At 36.8% G+C, this 19,559-nt stretch overlaps 1 protein-coding gene across 2 annotated transcripts; it reads right to left on the reverse strand.

The window, feature by feature from the left end:
• Window positions 1-1,916: 1,916 nt before the first annotated feature.
• LOC106075319 (uncharacterized) lies at window positions 1,917-17,637 on the reverse strand. 2 transcript variants are annotated; one of them, XM_056042801.1, is made up of 4 exons: window positions 17,393-17,637; window positions 14,856-15,160; window positions 8,396-8,632; window positions 1,917-5,488 (listed from the first exon to the last, which is right to left on the reverse strand). In XM_056042801.1, exons 1-4 carry the CDS (start codon window positions 17,426-17,428, stop codon window positions 4,567-4,569), a joined length of 1,500 nt encoding a protein of 499 aa, XP_055898776.1. In that variant the 5' UTR covers window positions 17,429-17,637; the 3' UTR covers window positions 1,917-4,566. The 2 variants fall into 2 exon arrangements, with proteins under 2 accessions (XP_055898776.1, XP_013091734.2); XM_013236280.2 differs by having other exon boundaries at window positions 1,917-5,491; window positions 17,393-17,636.
• Between the last annotated feature and the right edge of the window lie 1,922 nt (window positions 17,638-19,559).

Below are 19,559 nucleotides of genomic sequence, written 5' to 3' on the forward strand. Positions count from 1 at the left end.
TTAAAATGAACTGACTTTAACTCTTTCTCTCCGTAATTATTTACCACATTCTGGTGGAATCAACGCTGGTATCGTCAGTTAGGAGAGAAAGAGTTAAAACAAATTTTTGAACAAACTTCTTTCTTACAAGTTAATATAACTTTTATTACTAATATACACAAATTTAGCTTGAGAGGAAATTTAGATCTAGTGGTTACAAAATGAAATGATAATGAATCGAAAATAAAACTCACTACAGAAACACGTCCAAATACTCTTGCGTCTCTGATTCGTCACTTGTTAAACCATGGGCGTAGCCAGGGGGGGGTTCTTGGGGTTCAAACCCCCCCCGAAATGAAATCCCCCCCCCCGCAGGGGGGGGCGGAATTAAGTGACTGATTTTTGCTTTCATTTTGTTTATTTTAGGTGAGATTTAAATACTAAATCATCACTTACCACAGCACAGCCGAGGCAGTTTTGAGTTAAAAACCCTCTACCAGGGGGTTTTGAGTTTAAATCCCCCTACCAGGGGGTTTTGAGATTTTAAAAACCCCTACCTGAGGTTTTTGCAGTTAAATCCCCCTCTTCTATAAAAAAAAAAAAAAAATGCAAACAACAATCCCCAAATTCCAACAGCACAGTTGAGGAAGATTTTGATTTTAAAACCCCATCCAAAATTTACTATAACCCCATCTTCAATACAAAAAAAAAAAAAGCAAATTACACACTCAAAATTCTATGAGCGTAGCCAAAGGGGTTTTGAGTTTAACCCCCCTCCCCTTCCAGTTGGGGTTTGAAGCTAAAAAGTACCTCTTCAATATAAAAAAAAGCAAATTACACACTATAAAATCTATGAGGGTAGCCAAAGGGGTTTTGAGTTTAAATCCCCCTCCTCCAGAGGGCTTTTTCTTTAAAGTTGAAAACCCCTCCAGATGGTTTTGAGTTTAAAATTCCCCTACAGAGCGTTTAGAGTTGAAAACCTCTCTCTTCAATATTATTTTAAAGCAAACTACAATCACCAAATTCTATGATCGTAGCTAAATGGGGTTTTGAATTAAAAACAAAACAAAAAAAACCCCAGAGATTTTTTAGTTTAAAACCCCTCAACAGATGATTTGACGAAAAAACTTTCCTTTTCGATATAAAATCTAAAGCGAAATACAGGATTGTAATTCCAAGAGCGTAGTCAAGAAAGGTTAAAAATTTCTACCAGTGGTTTGGGCTCCATTAATTAAGTGTGAATAGTCTTCTGCCGAAATTGAAAATCATTAAATGTGTCTCAACAAAGATGGCTAAGACAGATTTTAGGAGTCAGTCATAGAGATCGGGTCTAAATCAAAGAAATCATAAGCCGAACTGGGAGTCGAATCCTTAGTAAGGTTGTGACAGAGCGTCGCATGAGGTTTTGCGGGACATGTTTTCTGACAAAATGAATTACGCAAAATAAGAGTTGCGGAAACAGCTTGCCGGAAAATGCGCCGAACGGCGCGAGAGGGTCTAAGTCAGTAAGAATAGCACATTAGGTTTTTGAAATAAAACTTTTTAATAGCAAGATAATGCACTGTAGATACCTCAAAATATGCATTTTGTTGGCTTTCAATACCAGAAATAGTGCTCGACGGCGGGGCTTCGCCCCGCGCTGGGGGAGCGCTGCGAACTCCCCCAGAACCCCTTGCTAGCAAGGGCGGGGAGTCTACAATAAACAATAAACGTCTTCCGAAAAAGTCAGAATGTAATAAAGATTAATTATGTACACACACACACACACACACATATATATATATTTATATATATATATATATATATATATATATATATATATATATATATATATATATATATATATATATATATATATATATATATATAATATACATAATTTTTTCCGCGGGGGGGGGGGGGGTGGGGTGGTTGGGGGGGAACCCCCCCAAAACCCTCCCCGAAAAAAAATCCTGGCTACGCCCATGTGTTAAACTATCATCCCCCCACGATGACCTATTAACATAAATTATAAGACCAGCTCATGGTTTCATCACTCTACACTACCTAAAACCAACGTTCCCTTGTCGTTACCTTGGAAACACAGACATACACTTTATTACAAAAAGCTCTTATGAAATCTTCTTACTGAAAATTTTGTTTAAACAAAGCATTTGGTATATTAAAAGATTTTTTTTATAATTCAAACTTGAACATAATACTCAAAAGCTTTATAACATTGTTTAAATCAACATAAGAACAAACGCCCTCTGGTTAGATCCCCTCAACTCAAGAAAGCATAAAGAAACTAGAATAGTCGTATAATAGAGCTGTACAATTTAAACAGTTGGAGAAGAGGCTCGTGGCTGAGTGGTAAAGCGGTTGACTTTCAAATCCTGGTGAAGACTGGGATTTTGTATTTCTTTTGGCGTCTTTGAGCGTTCTCGCCCAGCTCTAATGGGTACTTGATATTAATTGTGTTGGCAACATGTCAACAGTGGGCCACAGAAACAGATGACCTTTAGATCGCAAGGTTTGAAAGGGGAACTTTACCAGGAAAAAAAAGAAGAGGAAGACAGAGGAAGCGGAAAGAAGACAACAGCAAAGAATCGACAGGCCTGTCATTGAATGAAATTCTAACCAACGTAAAGGACAGAGAGTTATGGACAAAGACGGTTGACAGATCGTGTGTGGTGCCCCAGTGGTTCAACGGTCCTAAATGATAGGTGAAGGTGAGCACCACTAACTAAATCACTTAGAGACGAATTAGCACAGAAGGCCAAAAAAAGTAAATCAGTAATAATCCATGAGACACTAGACCGTAAATCATAAATACAAATAAACCACTTCAACAAAGTTCTCAGAAAAACATACAGTTAAAGGAGCATTTCTTATTCCATATGCTAGGACATATCCGTACAAGCGCTCCTTCCCTAATGGCCTTAGAGCATGGAATGGGTTGTCTGAAATCAGCAAGGTAAACTATTGACAGCAGAGTTTAACTCTGTAATTAACATGCAAGGCTAGATTAATTAACATAAGTATCTTCTTTTAATATGAAATATGTAATTAAGATTATTGTTTTAACCCTGCCATGCACACCGCCATCCAAGTAGTGCAGTAGGTGCGCACTGTTAGAGACTAGACTGAGAAGGAATGTTGACATTAGAGAAGCAACTTCCGCCTAGAAGTCTAGAACTTATGAAGAGGCTTTACTCAAGGCAGACAGTGTTATTATGTTAGGATTTCCCTATGTCAATAAACATGTGTATATCGTTGAGTCGCCTCAAGTCGCAGTTCAACATGGCTTAGTAAGCTGTATTACCGTATAACTGAGTACATTTTTAACGTTGGTTCAATTGTATTGAAGTTTATAAGCGTGGCCAACTTTAAAATCAGAACAAACCCCCCTCTGCTACGTCTACTGAAAATTAGCTCAGCTCAGATCACTGAGTTCCCACAAGAAACTTGGCCCCACTTCTTGCTAGTGTATCTTTACACCGGCACGGACTGCTAGGACACTGGCCACAGAGCACCACAGCACTCGTTACAGGCTTAACAACCACTAGCCAACTTTGCTGAGGTCAACCACCGATCGTTGCATGATATAGAAATTAATTAATACTAGTTCCTCCTTCAAACACTCAAATCGACTACTAAGTTCCAGATTACAAAACTTTAAGCTATAATAGTAACATTAAGTTAAAGTCTTACCCTGTTATTACTAATGAAAGAGAAACATCGGGAACAGATCACACCATGTCCAAGTTTTCGCATTGCCATCTGCTTCCCTCACCCGACCCTCTGAAACGCCTCTGTTACTCTGTTAACATAAAGCATACGGCAATATGTCTAGTCAAATAAAGTGTTTAGGCCTGCATGCAACTTAACTATCGCACACCTGGATTCACGAAATTAAGTCACGTCGAGTGCTCACAACTTTTATGAACATAGAGACAACATTGAAACTGTAACCTGAAGCGTATAAACAAGTGTCGTTGTCTCAGGATATCTCTAGATATTATCTCCTTTGTTTTATCATTATAATTATAGTCTACTTGCTAGCCAAGGGGGCTTGGGGGTTGAGGGTTAAGCGCTTGGGGTCCTGGGTACGAATCTCGGTGAAAACTGGGATTTTGAATTTCTTAATTTTTAGGGAGCTCCCTAGTCCACCCAACTCAAGTGGGTACCTAACTTAACTTGTCAAAAGTAAAGGCGGTTGGGCGTTGTGCTGGCCACATGACAACCTGCTTGTTAACTATGGGCCATGAAAACAGATGACCTTAAAATCATCTGCCCTATATATTCCAATGTTTGAAAGGGGTTGCTTGCTACATGTATATGTCTGTGCCTTTTTAGCCTCAATTAACTAATAAAAATGTTTTCTTTAGTATAACGGGAAAGGCAGAAATAATATATACATACATATGTTAATAAAGACATGTACTAATATAAATTTGGCAAACACTTAAATAGTACTTGCTAGCACTACAGGTTATAATTTGTAAATAAATGTCTTTCTTGTGTAATTTCCCTTGCCTATGTAAATAATCTTCACCAATTAACTTAAATCTGCATTAGTTTAAGAAACATATCCTCAAAATACTTTCACAAAGTGAGAAGTAAAATTGTCTCGTTGATTAAAGGGAGTACCCGGTCTTTAAATTTCAAAGATGTAGTGTCTAAATTATAGTCTGCAGAAGAGGTCCACCGTCTATGGTGGTGAACCACTGCCACGTCAGTACTGACCGTCACGTTGGCGATACATGGCCTGTTCTTGTCCGGCGTGTGTATATCGTTGAACAGAACCGTTTCCGGCCGGACAAATGATTTCTGTCTTCCGCCTACGAAAAAAGTTTTTAATCTTTTTAAATTTGAAAACACGGTTAGCGAAAACTTTTTAAACATTTTGAATTCCTCGTCACTGATCGAAAAATTTCCGGTTATATCCGCCCATTCCGAAGAATTCGGAGACTGTTGGTAAAATGTGCTTTGTACGATATATGTCCCTAGTTGCTCACTTTGACTTTTGTTACTTAGTTCGAACTCTTTGTTTAAGACCTCCATAAGTTCAGTCCAGTTGTCATTCTGGTGTGGAATAATAAATTCGTCAGTGTCTTGAATGACCACATATCTGGACACACCCCTGTTGCGATACACGCAGTCGTTGAGTGAAAGTATCTGACCGTGATAATGTATTTCGCCAACTGGAATGGGCCACTCTATGACGGTCAAGAAGCCTTGTCTCTGATAATGTTTCAGTACAGTGTCTACAGCGCTGGAGACGCTCTCCCTGTACAGAAAGAAGTGCTCCGCCCCAAGGACTCTGTTGAACTCCACGTTCTGAACCAACTGGTAAGGAGTATTGTAGTTATATAACATTGAATAGCAGACGGTAAAATTTCTCTGCAAGGCTTGTGGATATAGAACCAGGAGGTTGTTGGTGGGCGTGTCTGTTTCATTAAATGTCAAGGACACATTATGTGGTCGACTTGTCTCATTCAGCAGACACTCGTAACTGAAAACTCGCCTTCTGAAAGAAAGAAAAAAAGTTATTAAATACAATCAAACTAGTCGACCCACGGCGTAGCCATTTTTTTGTAGGGCCGGCCTTAGGCCAATGCAACCTATGCGACTGCAGTGGGCACAGCACTTTCAAATTAAACCATTTTATAAGTTTTAACGGATTCACCAGGAGCTCCTTGAAATCTCCTATTGCAAAATATACGAAAAAGCCATTAAAATCTCCAGAAATTATTAAAATCTTTGAAAACTCAATAAAAAAAAAAAATCCTGAAATATATAGACAAAAAAAATTGTCATTTTGGGGTGTCATTAAAAATGGAAAACGCCAATCCTACGCGCGTTGAAAAAAATACGGCGATACCGTAGTTGTGGAATTTGGAGAAAGAAGCTTCTCGCACCTCAAACTAATGAAAAATTACTTTAGGTCAACAATTCTCGAAGATAGATTGAATCATTTGGTAATTCTTGCTATTGAGTGTGATCTATGTAAGAAATAGACTTCTTATGATATATTGTATGATTTCGCTACACGCATGGCTCATATAGTAATTCTGTACGTAGTAAAGAATTATTAAAATGCAAAGACGAATTTATTTTCTAATTCCAATTCTTATTTTTCAATTATTATCCGTATCCCTACCCAAACTAGGCTCCGCCAAATTCGTTTCGCATAGAGCCCCACAACAGTTGAGTCCGGCCCTGCTATTTAGTGACCTGAATACAGAGTAGATTACTTGTTTTCCTCTCCCACCCACCCCCTCTTTTGTCTCCGCTAAAACGACGTGGGGTAGAAATAAAATAAAGAGTGATCTTACCATGACTTCTTGGTCACAGCGGCTAAGTCCGTCCCAGATATTTTGTAACGGGTGAACACTACTTTTTCTCCTCCCTCTTTTTTTTTTTCGTAGGGTAACTCTAGTCCGACTTGCAGAAATAAAGAGTGATCTTTCCTTTATTTTGTGTGGAAACCCTTGAACCATGAAGAGAATTATATATAATATGTATGTACGAATCACCCGCAGTGGCCGCCGTGGAGTTTCGGTAAATACATTTGTCAACTCCAAAAGTTATTTCCGTTATTTGACATCATAGAAAATTATTAATTACTCATAATTAATTATGTAATTGGTTAATATTTTGATTGATTCATATTTTGTTAGGAAGAAAAATAATTGTTTTCTTTCAATTTGGTTCGCGTATGTTATGGGAGAAATAGCGTGTTCAATCAACTAAGGGGACGAAACCCAATATATTTAATTATATATGTGAATACTGAAGGATTAATTTCCCTAGTTGGTATAAAACAAAACAAAAAATTCCAGTAATAAATTAACTCATTGGTAAATTCTTGTCTTGCTAATGAATAATTGTGCAAACTTCAGATTGATCCGATATTTGATGTGAAAGACATAATGTGTACAAACCTTTTACCAAACAGACAAACAGACGGACATAAAAAATTGTACTACGAAATCTTTAATACTTTAAAAGTAATTACTACTATTTAATCAACTAACTGGCTAATTTTTTAAATTTTATTCATGTTTAGATAGGGACTTTAATATTTGTGCATTGTGAATAATTATGGAAATTTTTTTACTTTATCCAAGAAAAGGAGAAATAACGTGTTCGAAAATTGTACCAGGCAGACAGAAAGAGTTAATATCGGCTATTAAAAAAAACAAACAGATCATGAATACCTAGTATCAAAAGTCTACGGATATATAACTTTTAGTTGGTCAAGAGCCTAGGGCTAATACTTTCCGGTAATCAACATAGATATTCACTGTTTTAATGACCCTTTTAATTACAACTATGTCACGGAATCATGGGCAATAACTTAGCGAATAAACATCTTGTATTAATATATAAAAAAACGTAATACAACATATAAAATTATCTCGCCTTTTAAGACAAGGTTCGTCTTGGATTGTGTGTCCAAGTTGTAGAGTCCATGCATGTTATCTAATGATTATTAATGAGTTTTAATGATGGAGGGTGGCGTTGAATCAGGGGATCCCATCAAATTTGTGTAAAAGTCGATTTTCAGCCTTAATTCGTAGCAGGACTCAGCTCTCGGAAAACCGAAAATTCACAAAGATGGGGGACAAAAGAGCACTAGAAGCCTCTAGTATATATATTTATTTATAGAAGCATGAGCACAAATTAAATTCGTTTTTCTTGGGGTGATCTAAGCGTAGCTAGAAACATTCATGACAAGACTGCATAAGCAATGCTGCTATGTATTTGCTAGTAAGGGTCTCTCCAAACCCGCAGAAAGGGCCTCCTGATTTGGCTTGGTCATAGGAACTAATTGTCAAAGTCAACTTTTTTGTACCACTTGTGACAAGTATAAGGAAAGCTGGTCCCACCAAATCCTCTGAGTTATCTGGTCTTGAGAACAAATTCCTGAATTCAACTCTATGAGCGAATTGTGACAAGTATAAGGAAAACTGGTCTCACCAAAACCATTATCTAAATCTAACCAAAATTGATCTTAAAGTGGCGGAAATTGTTAAAGATGTAGCTCTAGACGGCGGAGTTGTAGCAAAACAAGCAATGATCTCTTTGGCAAAGAAAACCGAGCCAGTCAAAACAAAAACAAACAAAAAAATGCCACACGATGAAAGCCGAAAGGGTTCAAATTAGTAGCCTTCGTGATGACAGTCCCAATCGCATGCTACGCACTGGCGGATCCATTATGGAGAGACGGTGTGGTTGCATATATACATATGGTTAGTTTTTACAGTTTAGGGTTTGAAAAAGAAATTCCCCAGCCAACTTTTTGGATTCGTTAGTGAACAGGTCTCTTATAATTCCATGTTGCTCCGGGCATATTTTCTGGAAATGAGAATTCATATTAACTTCAAAATGTGAGTTTTATTTTTGGTTGACATCACTACACATTTACCTGTTACGATGCCAGTCAAATAAATCTTTCTTCGTCCCTTCAATGACGTAAGTGCTAGTCCCCTCCACGAGATGACAAAAGACTGAAGTGTTTAACAGCAATGGTTGAATGCCAAACACTCGGATCAGGTCTGTGTTGTTGAAGTTGTCGAAGAAGGCTGAAAAGAGCCAGGCGTCATGATCGTTGACTTTCTGAAATCTTGGCTTGTCTGGTATTCCTTTGGGACCCACAGTGACTCTGCAAAGACGTAATGAAAAATGAACACGACAGTTAAGGGAATGACTTTTAGTCTACCAACAGATATGTTCGAGAGATGCATTATTTTCATTTTTTTCTTATGTCTTTTAAATATAAGGATTTAGATGATATTTAGAAAAAGGATAAAAACAAAGTAATCAAGAAGTGAATGGATATATTTGATTAAACATGAACTGTCAAACAAATGTATAGATTGTATTTGTATCGTATTTTATAATTTTATATTCAAAACGCTTTGCAACTTTTTTAAAACAACATTTAATAAGCATTAATAATTATTTATTAATAACGTTTACCATCTCGTGCATTTTTAAATATTGTAAAGTCAGTTATAGACATCCACTAATAGAAGGACCTCTCCATTAATGCTCCATTAAACACGGGCCCAAACACAGGGCCGCCTAGAAACATATAGCTCAGACAATGTATAATTCAATATGGATACTATAGACGTCTCCCCACTGGCGGATCCAGGGGGGGGGGCGGTAGGGGCGATCGCCCCCCCCACTCGGCCGACCCCCCCCCCCCCCCCCGAAGGGTGGGGCGGACGAACTTTAGTATAGGATTCACACAATTTGTATACGAATTTATTACTTATGTTAAAAATATATACTAATTATTTATATTTCAACCTATTTTTAGATTATTTCGCCCCCCCCCCTCTAGTATGTTGGCCGATTTGGTGGGGTAGGGAGGGGGCGATGGTATCAATCCCGCCCCCCCCCCTTAACTTTCGAGTGGGGGGGGGCGGTCCAATTTATTGGTAGAAATCACAGCCTGCTAACAAAATCAATTAAATATCTATATCCTTGTAACTTGTTATTGATATTTTAACCGATCTTTATATTATGTCGTACCCTGTTTGCCGATTGGTGGGGGGAGGGGACGAATACCTCTTCTGTCCTTCCCACCTAAACCCTTTGAGTGGGGGGGGGGCGGTCCGTTTTTATTGAGAAATCATAGTTTGTGAACAAAATTAGTTGAATTAATATATAAATTTTATATTATGTCGCTCCCTTTCTGGTATTTTGGCCGATTTGGTGGGGTGAGGGGGGGCGATTGCAAGTACTGCCCTCCCCACTCTAGCCCTCTGAGTGCTGGGGGGAGGGCGGTCCTATTTTTGTGGAGAATCATAGTTTGTGAATAAAATTAGTTGAATATCTATATAATATAAACTACGTATTGATATGTGACCCATTGTAAATATGTCGTACCACACTCTAATCTCAAATTGTATCATTAGAAAATTTAAATGAAAAAGGGTTGTACCAGGTGGGAGGGGCGATACATGCAATCGCATTTCCCCCATCGGACAAATCAATACTTTTTCTTTTTGTATTATAGTTAAGAAATTACAAAATTAAAAAAATCTGTCTATAATATAATTTATATATACTATAAATTAAATTCTTATATCGAGTCGCCCCATACCTATTCTTTAATGCCAAATGCAATCTTTAGCAGAAATTAGTAAAGGAGCGAGGATTAATCGTTTTCACTCTACCGCCATTCTCATTTCCAGACAGAGTTTTTGTAATTTCACATGAAGTTATCATAAGTATTTTAAGAAAGACTTTGCATTGGAAAAGTTAGAATTCAAACGAAATTTTTCTGTAGAAGAGTCATGATTGAGATGAGTTCTAGACTCAAATAACATTTTCATAGTCACCTTTTCCCAACCTTTACTCAATCTTATAATTTTCTAGCTAAATAAATTTGGGACTATAACTCACAATTTATGCTAGAGTTTTCTTGAATACTATTTATCGAAAAAGTTTTTTTTCGGCGGCGATCCTCATAGCAAAAATCTAAATACGTGGGGTATCCTATCTTTTCAAGGAACAAATCGGTTTTATTTGCAATGTATTATGGGTCTTTAAATTCAAATTAGAATATTTTTCAAGTACAACATTATTCGAAAGGTCGTTTTTTAATAGTATGAATAATGAGCTTCAGGTCAGGAGATGCGTTTCTGCAGTGAAAAATGCAAGAAAACGCTTTTGTTGTCGGGGCTTCGCCCCGAACTCCATTTATGAGTAATGAGTTGTAGATGTCAGAAGAATACGTTTCTGCAGAGAAGAATGCAAGAAAACGCTTTTGGCGTCGGGGCTTCGCCCCGAACTTCATTTATGGGTAATGAGTTGTAGATGTCAGGAGAATGCGTTTCTGCAGAGAAGAATGCAAGAAAACGCTTTTGGCGTCGGGGCTTCGCCCCGAACTCCATTTATGAATAATGAGCTGTACTTGTCAGGAGAATGCGTTTCTGCAGTGAAAAAAGCAAGAAAACGCTTTTGGCGTCGGGGCTTCGCCCCGAACTACATTGTGAAGAATGAGCTGTACTTGTCAGGAGAATGCGTATCTGCAGTCAAAAAAGCAAGAAAACGCTTATGGCGTCGGGGCTTCGCCCCGAACTCTATTGATGAATAATGAGCTGTACTTGTCAGGAGAATGCGTTACTGCAGTGAAAAAAAGCAAGAAAACGCTTTTGGCGTCGGGGCTTCGCCCCGAACTTCACCAGAGAACCTTATAGCGCTGCCCCAGTTGTTTTGGTTTTCGCCGAAGGTTGAGAAATGCTGCTTTTTTTATTCTCATATTATATATATATATATATATATATATATATATATATATATATATATATATATATATATATATATATATATATATATATATATATACATATATATGTGTGTGCGTGTGTGTGTGTGTGTGTGCGCGCGCGCTGTATGCACGTTTATGCGTAGGGTTAGGGTTTACTGGGCGTTAGGGTTAGGGTTTGGAAAAAAATCGCCCCCCCCACTCCAAAGTTCTGGATCCGCTAGTGCGTCTCCCACCAAACCAATTGCTTTGATAACACCTTTGCTTCGTCTCACAATCTTGACTAGGCTCAATAGGGTTACTTAGGAACTCTAAGACTTCGACTTCTCCATAATCGAGAATGTTCACTAATTTACTAATTTATCTCATTTTAGATTATCTCAGTACCCCATTGCTGATAAAGCACAGAAGCTTTCAACATAACAACAAGAAAAAAATAAAATAATACCTTTTTTATTAGGTGCAATTGTATCAATTAGTTTAGATCAGTCATGTAATTAAATTTTTAATCGAGATAGACCAGGAGTTCTCAGACTGTGGGTCGCGACCCCCTTGGGGGTCGATTGACAATTTGCCAGGGGCCGCCTAAGACCAACGAAAATATAGATTGTTCTTGTCTATTCTTCTATTGCTGTGTGTGTGTGTGTGTGTGTGTGTTAGGGGGTCGCAACAGACTGGGGGATTCCAAAAGGGGCCGCCGACCTTAAAAGGTTGAGAACCGCTGATCTAGCTAACACAAATAAATATGTGCGATTGTTTTTGTTTAGCGCAATCTCATGGTTTTAGCCTTATCAATACGCTACAATCCTATTACTAGTCTGGACCAGTTCAGAAAGGTATAGGGGGAGAAAGAGGAAGGTATCTTTGTGAACATTACCGTGATCGCTTTTTAAATGCATTTATTAAAAAAAATTTAACGACCTGCATTTAAACTCGTGGGCTCTAGACTCCTCTAACCCTCGTTACTTTAACGCACCAATCACTGTACCAGAGACGTGATTTTAAATATGTCCTAGTTTCAAATTGTTTATATATATATATTGGCCTCCCTTAGTCGTAGAACGACTGTGCTTCATCTCGAACACTTTTTCATGTGACTGTGGAGCCCTATTTCGGAGAGACACTCCCGTCCACATATGTTGCATGTCAAGGTGGCTTTCGTTTTGGTGGTATAGGAGTTGACAGTTTTCCGTGTGGCACGCCTTTCTTCAATAGCTGAGGCCCATGCTTTCTCGCTGTCCATAGCCTTCATGGTCACCATCTCTCTCTAAGGCCATGTCTTCCCAACGGTCAGTATCAATGTTCACATTTTAAATCCCGCTTTATAACATCCACGTAACGGAGGTGGGGACGACAGGTTTTTCTTGAACCAGACGCAAGTTACCCATACAGAATGATTTGTTCTCCATCCGGCGAACATGTCCGAGCCAGCGCGGCGTTGCCTCAGGACTGCAAAGATGCTGGGAAGGCCTGTTCTCACGAGGATCTCAGTATTAGACAGTCTTTCTTTCCATTTTAATTTTAAGATACGTCGAAGGCAGCGCAAGTGGAATGAGTTTAGTTTTCTCTCTTGTTTTGTGTAGGTAGTCCTCGACTCACAGCTGTACAGTAGCGTACTAACAACGCATGCCTTGTAGACCTCCATTTTGGTCGCTGTGGTGAGCTTCTGGTTTTCCCAAACTCTTGGCCTGAGTCTAGCGAAGGTTGATGCGGTCTTCCCTATTCGTTTTTTTTTATCTCTTCTAGAGACAGGTCATCTTGAATTGTAGATCCAGATCAAATTGTTAAGAAAGGTATTAAGAAGACTAATTCAACTTATACCACTATATCAGTCAAAAACAATTTCCTTCCTTTGTTCAAATACCAAACAAAATAACTAATAACCAATAGTTCATTATTTATTTGATCAAATAGTTGCTTAATTTTTTTAAATTCTTGTGTTTTCAGACAAAAGATATAATAGTGCAAAATTTTAGCTTGAACCAAGATTAGGTGTCGATGAAATAACGTGACTAGACAAAGTGAGTTGTTATAAGCTTTGAAAAAAAAAATGCAAAGAGATTTTCCCTTGTACTAACAAATTTGTCCGACAGTCTTCGTTTTCTTCTTTGACGCTTTTTTCGAAATCACTTCGCTGTACGAACCGCTGTTTTGTTTTCTTGTACACAGTTCGCAACTTTCCTGATAACGAATTGGTCCATCTCGAATGCGCGCGGTAAAACAGTTAAATCTGCACTAAGTATTAAAAGTACAATGTGTGACAATCAAAATAGCCAAGCGACTCTATCATGGGGTGCTAATGAAAAGCAAAAAAAGCAAATATAATTTCTTCTCTAATTGGTTTACATATGAACTTAGTTGGAAAAATATAACAAGCAAAATACAAAAATAAAACCAATGTTAAAAAAAAAGCTTTTCTAAGGGGAGAAACTCCATCCTTATAACTATATACATATCAATAATGTAGAAGTTATTTCCCGTATTCGATATCAAACGAAATAATTAACTACCAATAATCATTTGAATTATTGCGAGTGTTGTCCATAGGAATGTTATTACCATGGGTAACGTCCCATGGGATGGGATGGAATGGGACAACACACATTAGTATTTCCCATAGTAGTCGATTCTTGATATTGTAAAATAAATTTTGGCTGAAATTTACATTTGCGTAAGTGCAACAAAGTAGACTTGATCCATCATCTATGGAACTGCATGGTGCTCTAAGAAGGATTTCGAGAATAAAGAATAATTTAGACTTTCCCATGTTTTTTAAAAAGGTTCTAAGTTTTCTCAATTTTAAAGTGCCAGACTGGCACATTGCGCATAGATTTAATGATTTTATTTCAACTGTATTCCATATTAATATTATGATGGGAACCCCGTATGATGGGATGGGATGGGACAAGCATAAATTGCCATGGGATGGGATGGAACAGGTATAAATTGTCATGGGATGGGTTGGAACAAGCATAATTTGCCATGGGATGGGATAGGATAGGCATAAATTGCCATGAAATGGGATAGGACATGCATAAATTGTCATGACATGGGATGGAACAGGTAGAAATTGTCATAGGATGGGATGGAACAGGCATAAATTGCCATGCGATGGGATGGGAAAGGCATAAATTGTCATAGGATGTGATGGAACAGGCATAAATTGCCATGGGGCGTAATGGAAAAGGCATAAATTGCCATGGGATGGAATGGAGTAGGCATAAATTGCCAAGAAATGTGATAGGACAGGCATAAATTGTCATGGGATGGAACAGACATAAATTGTCATGGGATGGGGCAGACATAAATTGTCATGGGATAGGACAGGCACATGATCGGAGAACGCCAATGAATAATTGTGAAAAGTCTTAATTTGATCTGAGAATAGGAGTAGGAGAGAGAAATAAAGTGTACACACTTTTTACCAGACAGACAGACAGAGACAGAGAGAGTTTATATTAGGCTCTGTAATAAATAAAGAAACACGGAAGAACAAAGACATCGATTCGTGGAGAAATAAAAGACTACACGAGTATCGCGTTTAGACCGTTGTAATGATAATATACAAGGGCAACTACTGTTGTTAATACAATGATGGCCTTACCGTTGGTTATCGCTTGATATTTTTAATAAATTCAATACTGTAGTAGTTTTAATGAATGCATTTAAAGTGGAGTTGGTATCGTTCTTTTGAGACTGAGAATCAGTCAAGGGTGAGGTCCATGTCTTCCAAACTGAACTAGATTCACTCCAAGATGATGTCGAAGAGTGGAATGATGTAGAAGTCTCATTGTTCCCTATTGTAGCTGTGTTTCTGAGTACGTACTGGACAAATACCAGCTTGCTATAGTTATAGTGCACCAGAATCACGGTACTGACCAGCAGCAATAACACCGCATTGTACCTGTACTGGAATATCAGAACGTGAGACAACTCTTAAATATGTTTGTAGAAGAGAAAGATAAAGAGACAGAGAGAGAGAGAGAGAAACAAACAGAGATGGAAAGAGGGAGAGAGACAGAGACAGAGACAGAGAGAGAGAGTTAGATAGATAGAAATTCCAAATATTGGGTTTCGGTTAATTTATCTTTTACATTTATGGGTACATGTTACTATGCCGATACTTTAATTTGTTAATTAATTTCTATATTTTGATTGGCCACCTTCAGTTGTAGACAGGGCCGGATGTATGATAGTGCGGTGTTGTACTGACGCCCGGGGCGCCATCCTAAAGCGAATCATCCCCATTTTATAAAAATCATTTCAAATGTAAGAAAATAAGACAAATGAAAGTGGATTTACAATGACTCCATTTCTTTCTACTTAAATATGACATGCATTTAGACGTATAAATATTATTACGTTTATTTATATTGATGGTTGAAGAGAGTAAAGGCCTGCACAAATAAAAAATCCTGGCCAGGGCCTCAATTTACTAATATGAGCATTGCTAGAAGAACATTATTTTTAATTTTAAGAATTTAAATGTTGTATTTGTTTAGAGAAATTCTGACAAACCTGTCCTCATGCATCAGACATATTTGTAACGCCTGGCTGGTTGTTAGAGGAGCATTTTAGTCTATGTGGTTAGTTAATTGCTTTTCCCTAGCAGTTTGAGTCTAGCAAAAGGTTTCATAGCAGGTCATCTTGGATTGTGTAAACCCAGGTAGCAGAATTTATATACACGTCTGAACACATATTTACAAAGCTTACAATTCACTCCGTCTGTCTGTCTGTCTGTCTGTCTGTCTGTTAAAAGTTAATAAACGTTATTTCTTCCACACCCAATGTCGGATCAAGCTGAAATCTTGCACAATTATGACAACAAGAATCTATTTTTAAAAATTAACAATAAGTTAACTAACTATTGGTAATAAATTATTTTGTTTAGTATCTCGAACAAGGGAAAGAAATTTTAATTGACTGAAGTGGTTGTATAAGCTTGATTAGTCCCCTTTATAGGTCGTCGTCTGAGTCTTAGTGAACATAAACCTGAAAAAAAAAAAGGACGAGACAATAGAAACTCTAGACATCTATATAATCTTCCAAATTCTTAAGTTCTCCACTAGCAGAGTGGTTACCGTGTTGGCTTGAGAAGGTTGAGCCATGCGTTGGAATTAAGGTCATTCCTACTTATTTATTTATATTTTTATAAATACTTTTTTATTGTTATCTAGATCTATGACAAATTTAATTACATGACTGATCCAAACTAGATGATCCAACTTATAAGTACGCTTAATATAAGCTTTTTTAAAAAAGTATTTTATTAATATATTTTCTTGTCATTAATGAGGTAATTGATCAGGGAGTCCCGTCACATTTATTTTCCTTTCTGTAGGGTGTTTTCTTATACCTTTATTTTATTAGCATATCAAACATACTTAAAACATAAACCACTGAACCATAATCTTCAAATACAATCAAAAATCTAATAAAATACTCAGAAAGACACAAGGATAAAGGCACATTTCTCGTTCCATATGCTAGGACAGATTTGTACAAACGCTAGATCTATCCAAACGCTATTGCCATGTTATTAGAACATGAAATGGGTTGCCTGGGTCAGCCAGGAAAACAAGTGACTTGGCAAAATTTAAGTCATTGGTTTACATGAATGACTAGATGTATGACGCGTATGACGTAACCATCTTTTTTTTAAAGTAAAGTCTGTATTTTATAAGAAGAAGAAGATAAAATACTTATAAATGCATTGTCTCCGAGTTCAAAGTTTGAGGACGATCAAGGAAGCTTTTAATATTTCAATTTAACTATGTAGACCCTGCTGTGGCCTAGATTTTTGGCACCCTTGAGTCCTAGACAACTGCCGAATGTCTAGAGATGTTTTTTTCCTCACTATCTTCGTTGAGAATCATTTTATATTTAATGTGGAAAGCGTGGTCGAGAGGCTAAGTGCGCTTGTCTTGGCTAGCTAGAATGGGGCTCGAGGTTCGACATCCGACTCGGGCAGAGTTGTGTTTACTGAGCGCCTAAAGGCAGCACTAGATACCCCCTCACCCCACTGGCCCACAAATGAGATTGGATCAAAAGCGCTCTGAGCATGCTATAAGCATTAAAGTAGCGCTATATAATAGCTATAATAATAATGTTAATGATAAATCTAATATTTAACCTACTTACTTGAAAAATGATTCGGCAAGTATTTCGTAGATACATCCCTTTGATGAAATTAATTTCTACGTTCTTAGCATTTACATAAATAAGTCAGTGGTTCGAATATAGTATAGCCAAGGATGTCACAACATCATCATACCTCTTGGATACATTTTTTATTACATTTTTTTTGGTATTAATTTGTAGTGAGAATTCTCTGAGAGGCTGCTTTTCCAAATTAAGATGATTGGAGACACACACACACTTTTTGAAAAATAAATAAATAAATAAATAATGTTAATGATAAATCTAATATTTAACCTACTTACTTGAAAAATGATTCGGCAAGTATTTCGTAGATACATCCCTTTGATGAAATTAATTTCTACGTTCTTAGCATTTACATAAATAAGTCAATGGTTCGAATATAGTATAGCCAAGGATGTCACAACATCATCATACCTCTTGGATACATTTTTATTACATTTTTTTTGGTATTAATTTGTAGTGAGAATTCTCTGAGAGGCTGCTTTTCCAAATTAAGATGATTGGAGACACACACACACTTTTTGAAAAATAAATAAATATATATATATATATATAAATTATATAAATATAAATATTAATTAGTGTAGCTGTGGTACTTATTGATAAACCCAGCACTGTGTTTTCGGTTGAAAACAAAATGATAGCTTTTATTTCAAAGCTTATATTAACTCACTCTGCCTGTCTGGTATAAATGTTTCACAGGTTGTTTTTCCTAATTATCATTATCGAATGAAGTTGAAACCTATTTATTATGTTTATTTGACTTGAATATCTTGATGATATAAACTTGCGACATATGCGGGTCCGGAGGTGCCTTGATTATAGTTCAAACACTTTAATAATCTATGAAGTAACAAAGTGCTGATATGTTTTTCTTGAGTTTTAATTAATTTAAACTTGAACTTGAAACAATAAATCTATGTTCAAAAATATATATAACAGATATAGGATTCAGTGAAAATGATCAATAAAATGAGTAAATATTTACTTTAAAAACTAGCGACTTCTAAGTTTTACTTTCTAGCTCTCTCTCGTCTCAAGCTATATATCTTTCTTTAAGATAAAGATCCGTGACATCTCAATATCCATCCTTGACCCGTTTACATTTAATTTTCCTTTTAATTGTTTTTTGTAATTTAACCTACGTTAATTATGTTTCCCTGCTGTAGCCTTGAACTAAGTTTTAATCGGCGTCTTTCTGGCATTGAAGCGTGGGTACGCTGACCTGATTTGAGATAGGTACTATGTCCTCCTTTTGTGAATAATGAGGTGTCACTAGGGACGTGACAATCGTTATCGAATCAAGTTGAAAACTAATGCAATCATTCATTGTTCCTAACGACACACAGTGCAATTACAGACATTTCATTAATTCTTTTCCTTTTTATATAGAATATATATTGAATGGAAAAAAAGTGGTTATCTAAGGGAGATAAACCTAAAATTAAGAATTATGCGGTAAGAACTGCAAGGTAACTATAGTAAGAAAAAAAAAGAAAAGTATTAATGTAAAGATTATATCTAAGACTTTCTGTTAATGTCATGTTTATATCCAAAATTGTTTGTATCTAAATCTATTTTAAAGAAACATTGTAAAAGATTAGCTTATAAAAGATGACATATTAACCATTCCAGAATCATTGACTTTTATGATTAAAAAGTCAATATATTCAGAACCGACGCTACAGCGCCATTGTACTATTCTTAATCTAAAGCTATTTGTTTGTCTTCAGCTAAAGCTTTTTTTCAGCGATGCGTCCAACCGGTTTCACTGGTCTTGGTACTTCGAGCGCTATTGTTTGTACGTTTATTGTTCCTCTCGAGTTTTCGTAGTGTTCTTGTCAACCAATCTCACTGTCTGGGTGTTTTTATACATCACTGTCATAGTCTGCTCCAGGTCGAACAAAAGATCAAGACAGATCATACTATATTTTTAGATCAACAACAAAACCCAAACAAACAATCACACAACTGTGACAATGGCGTTGATCAGACAATGCGATTTTTTTTTTAAGTAACATTTTAATGTATATTTCTATTTCAAACAATTCCTGAACTCTCAAATAAAATCCTCATGCTTGAGATTCAAATAAGTGTTAATTCAAACAAATAAGATCCTTCAACCTTCAATGAAGTCCAGTAGGGA

This window comes from Biomphalaria glabrata, chromosome 9 (genome assembly GCF_947242115.1).
Source record: "Biomphalaria glabrata chromosome 9, xgBioGlab47.1, whole genome shotgun sequence".
Classification (NCBI taxonomy): Eukaryota; Metazoa; Mollusca; class Gastropoda; family Planorbidae; genus Biomphalaria; species Biomphalaria glabrata.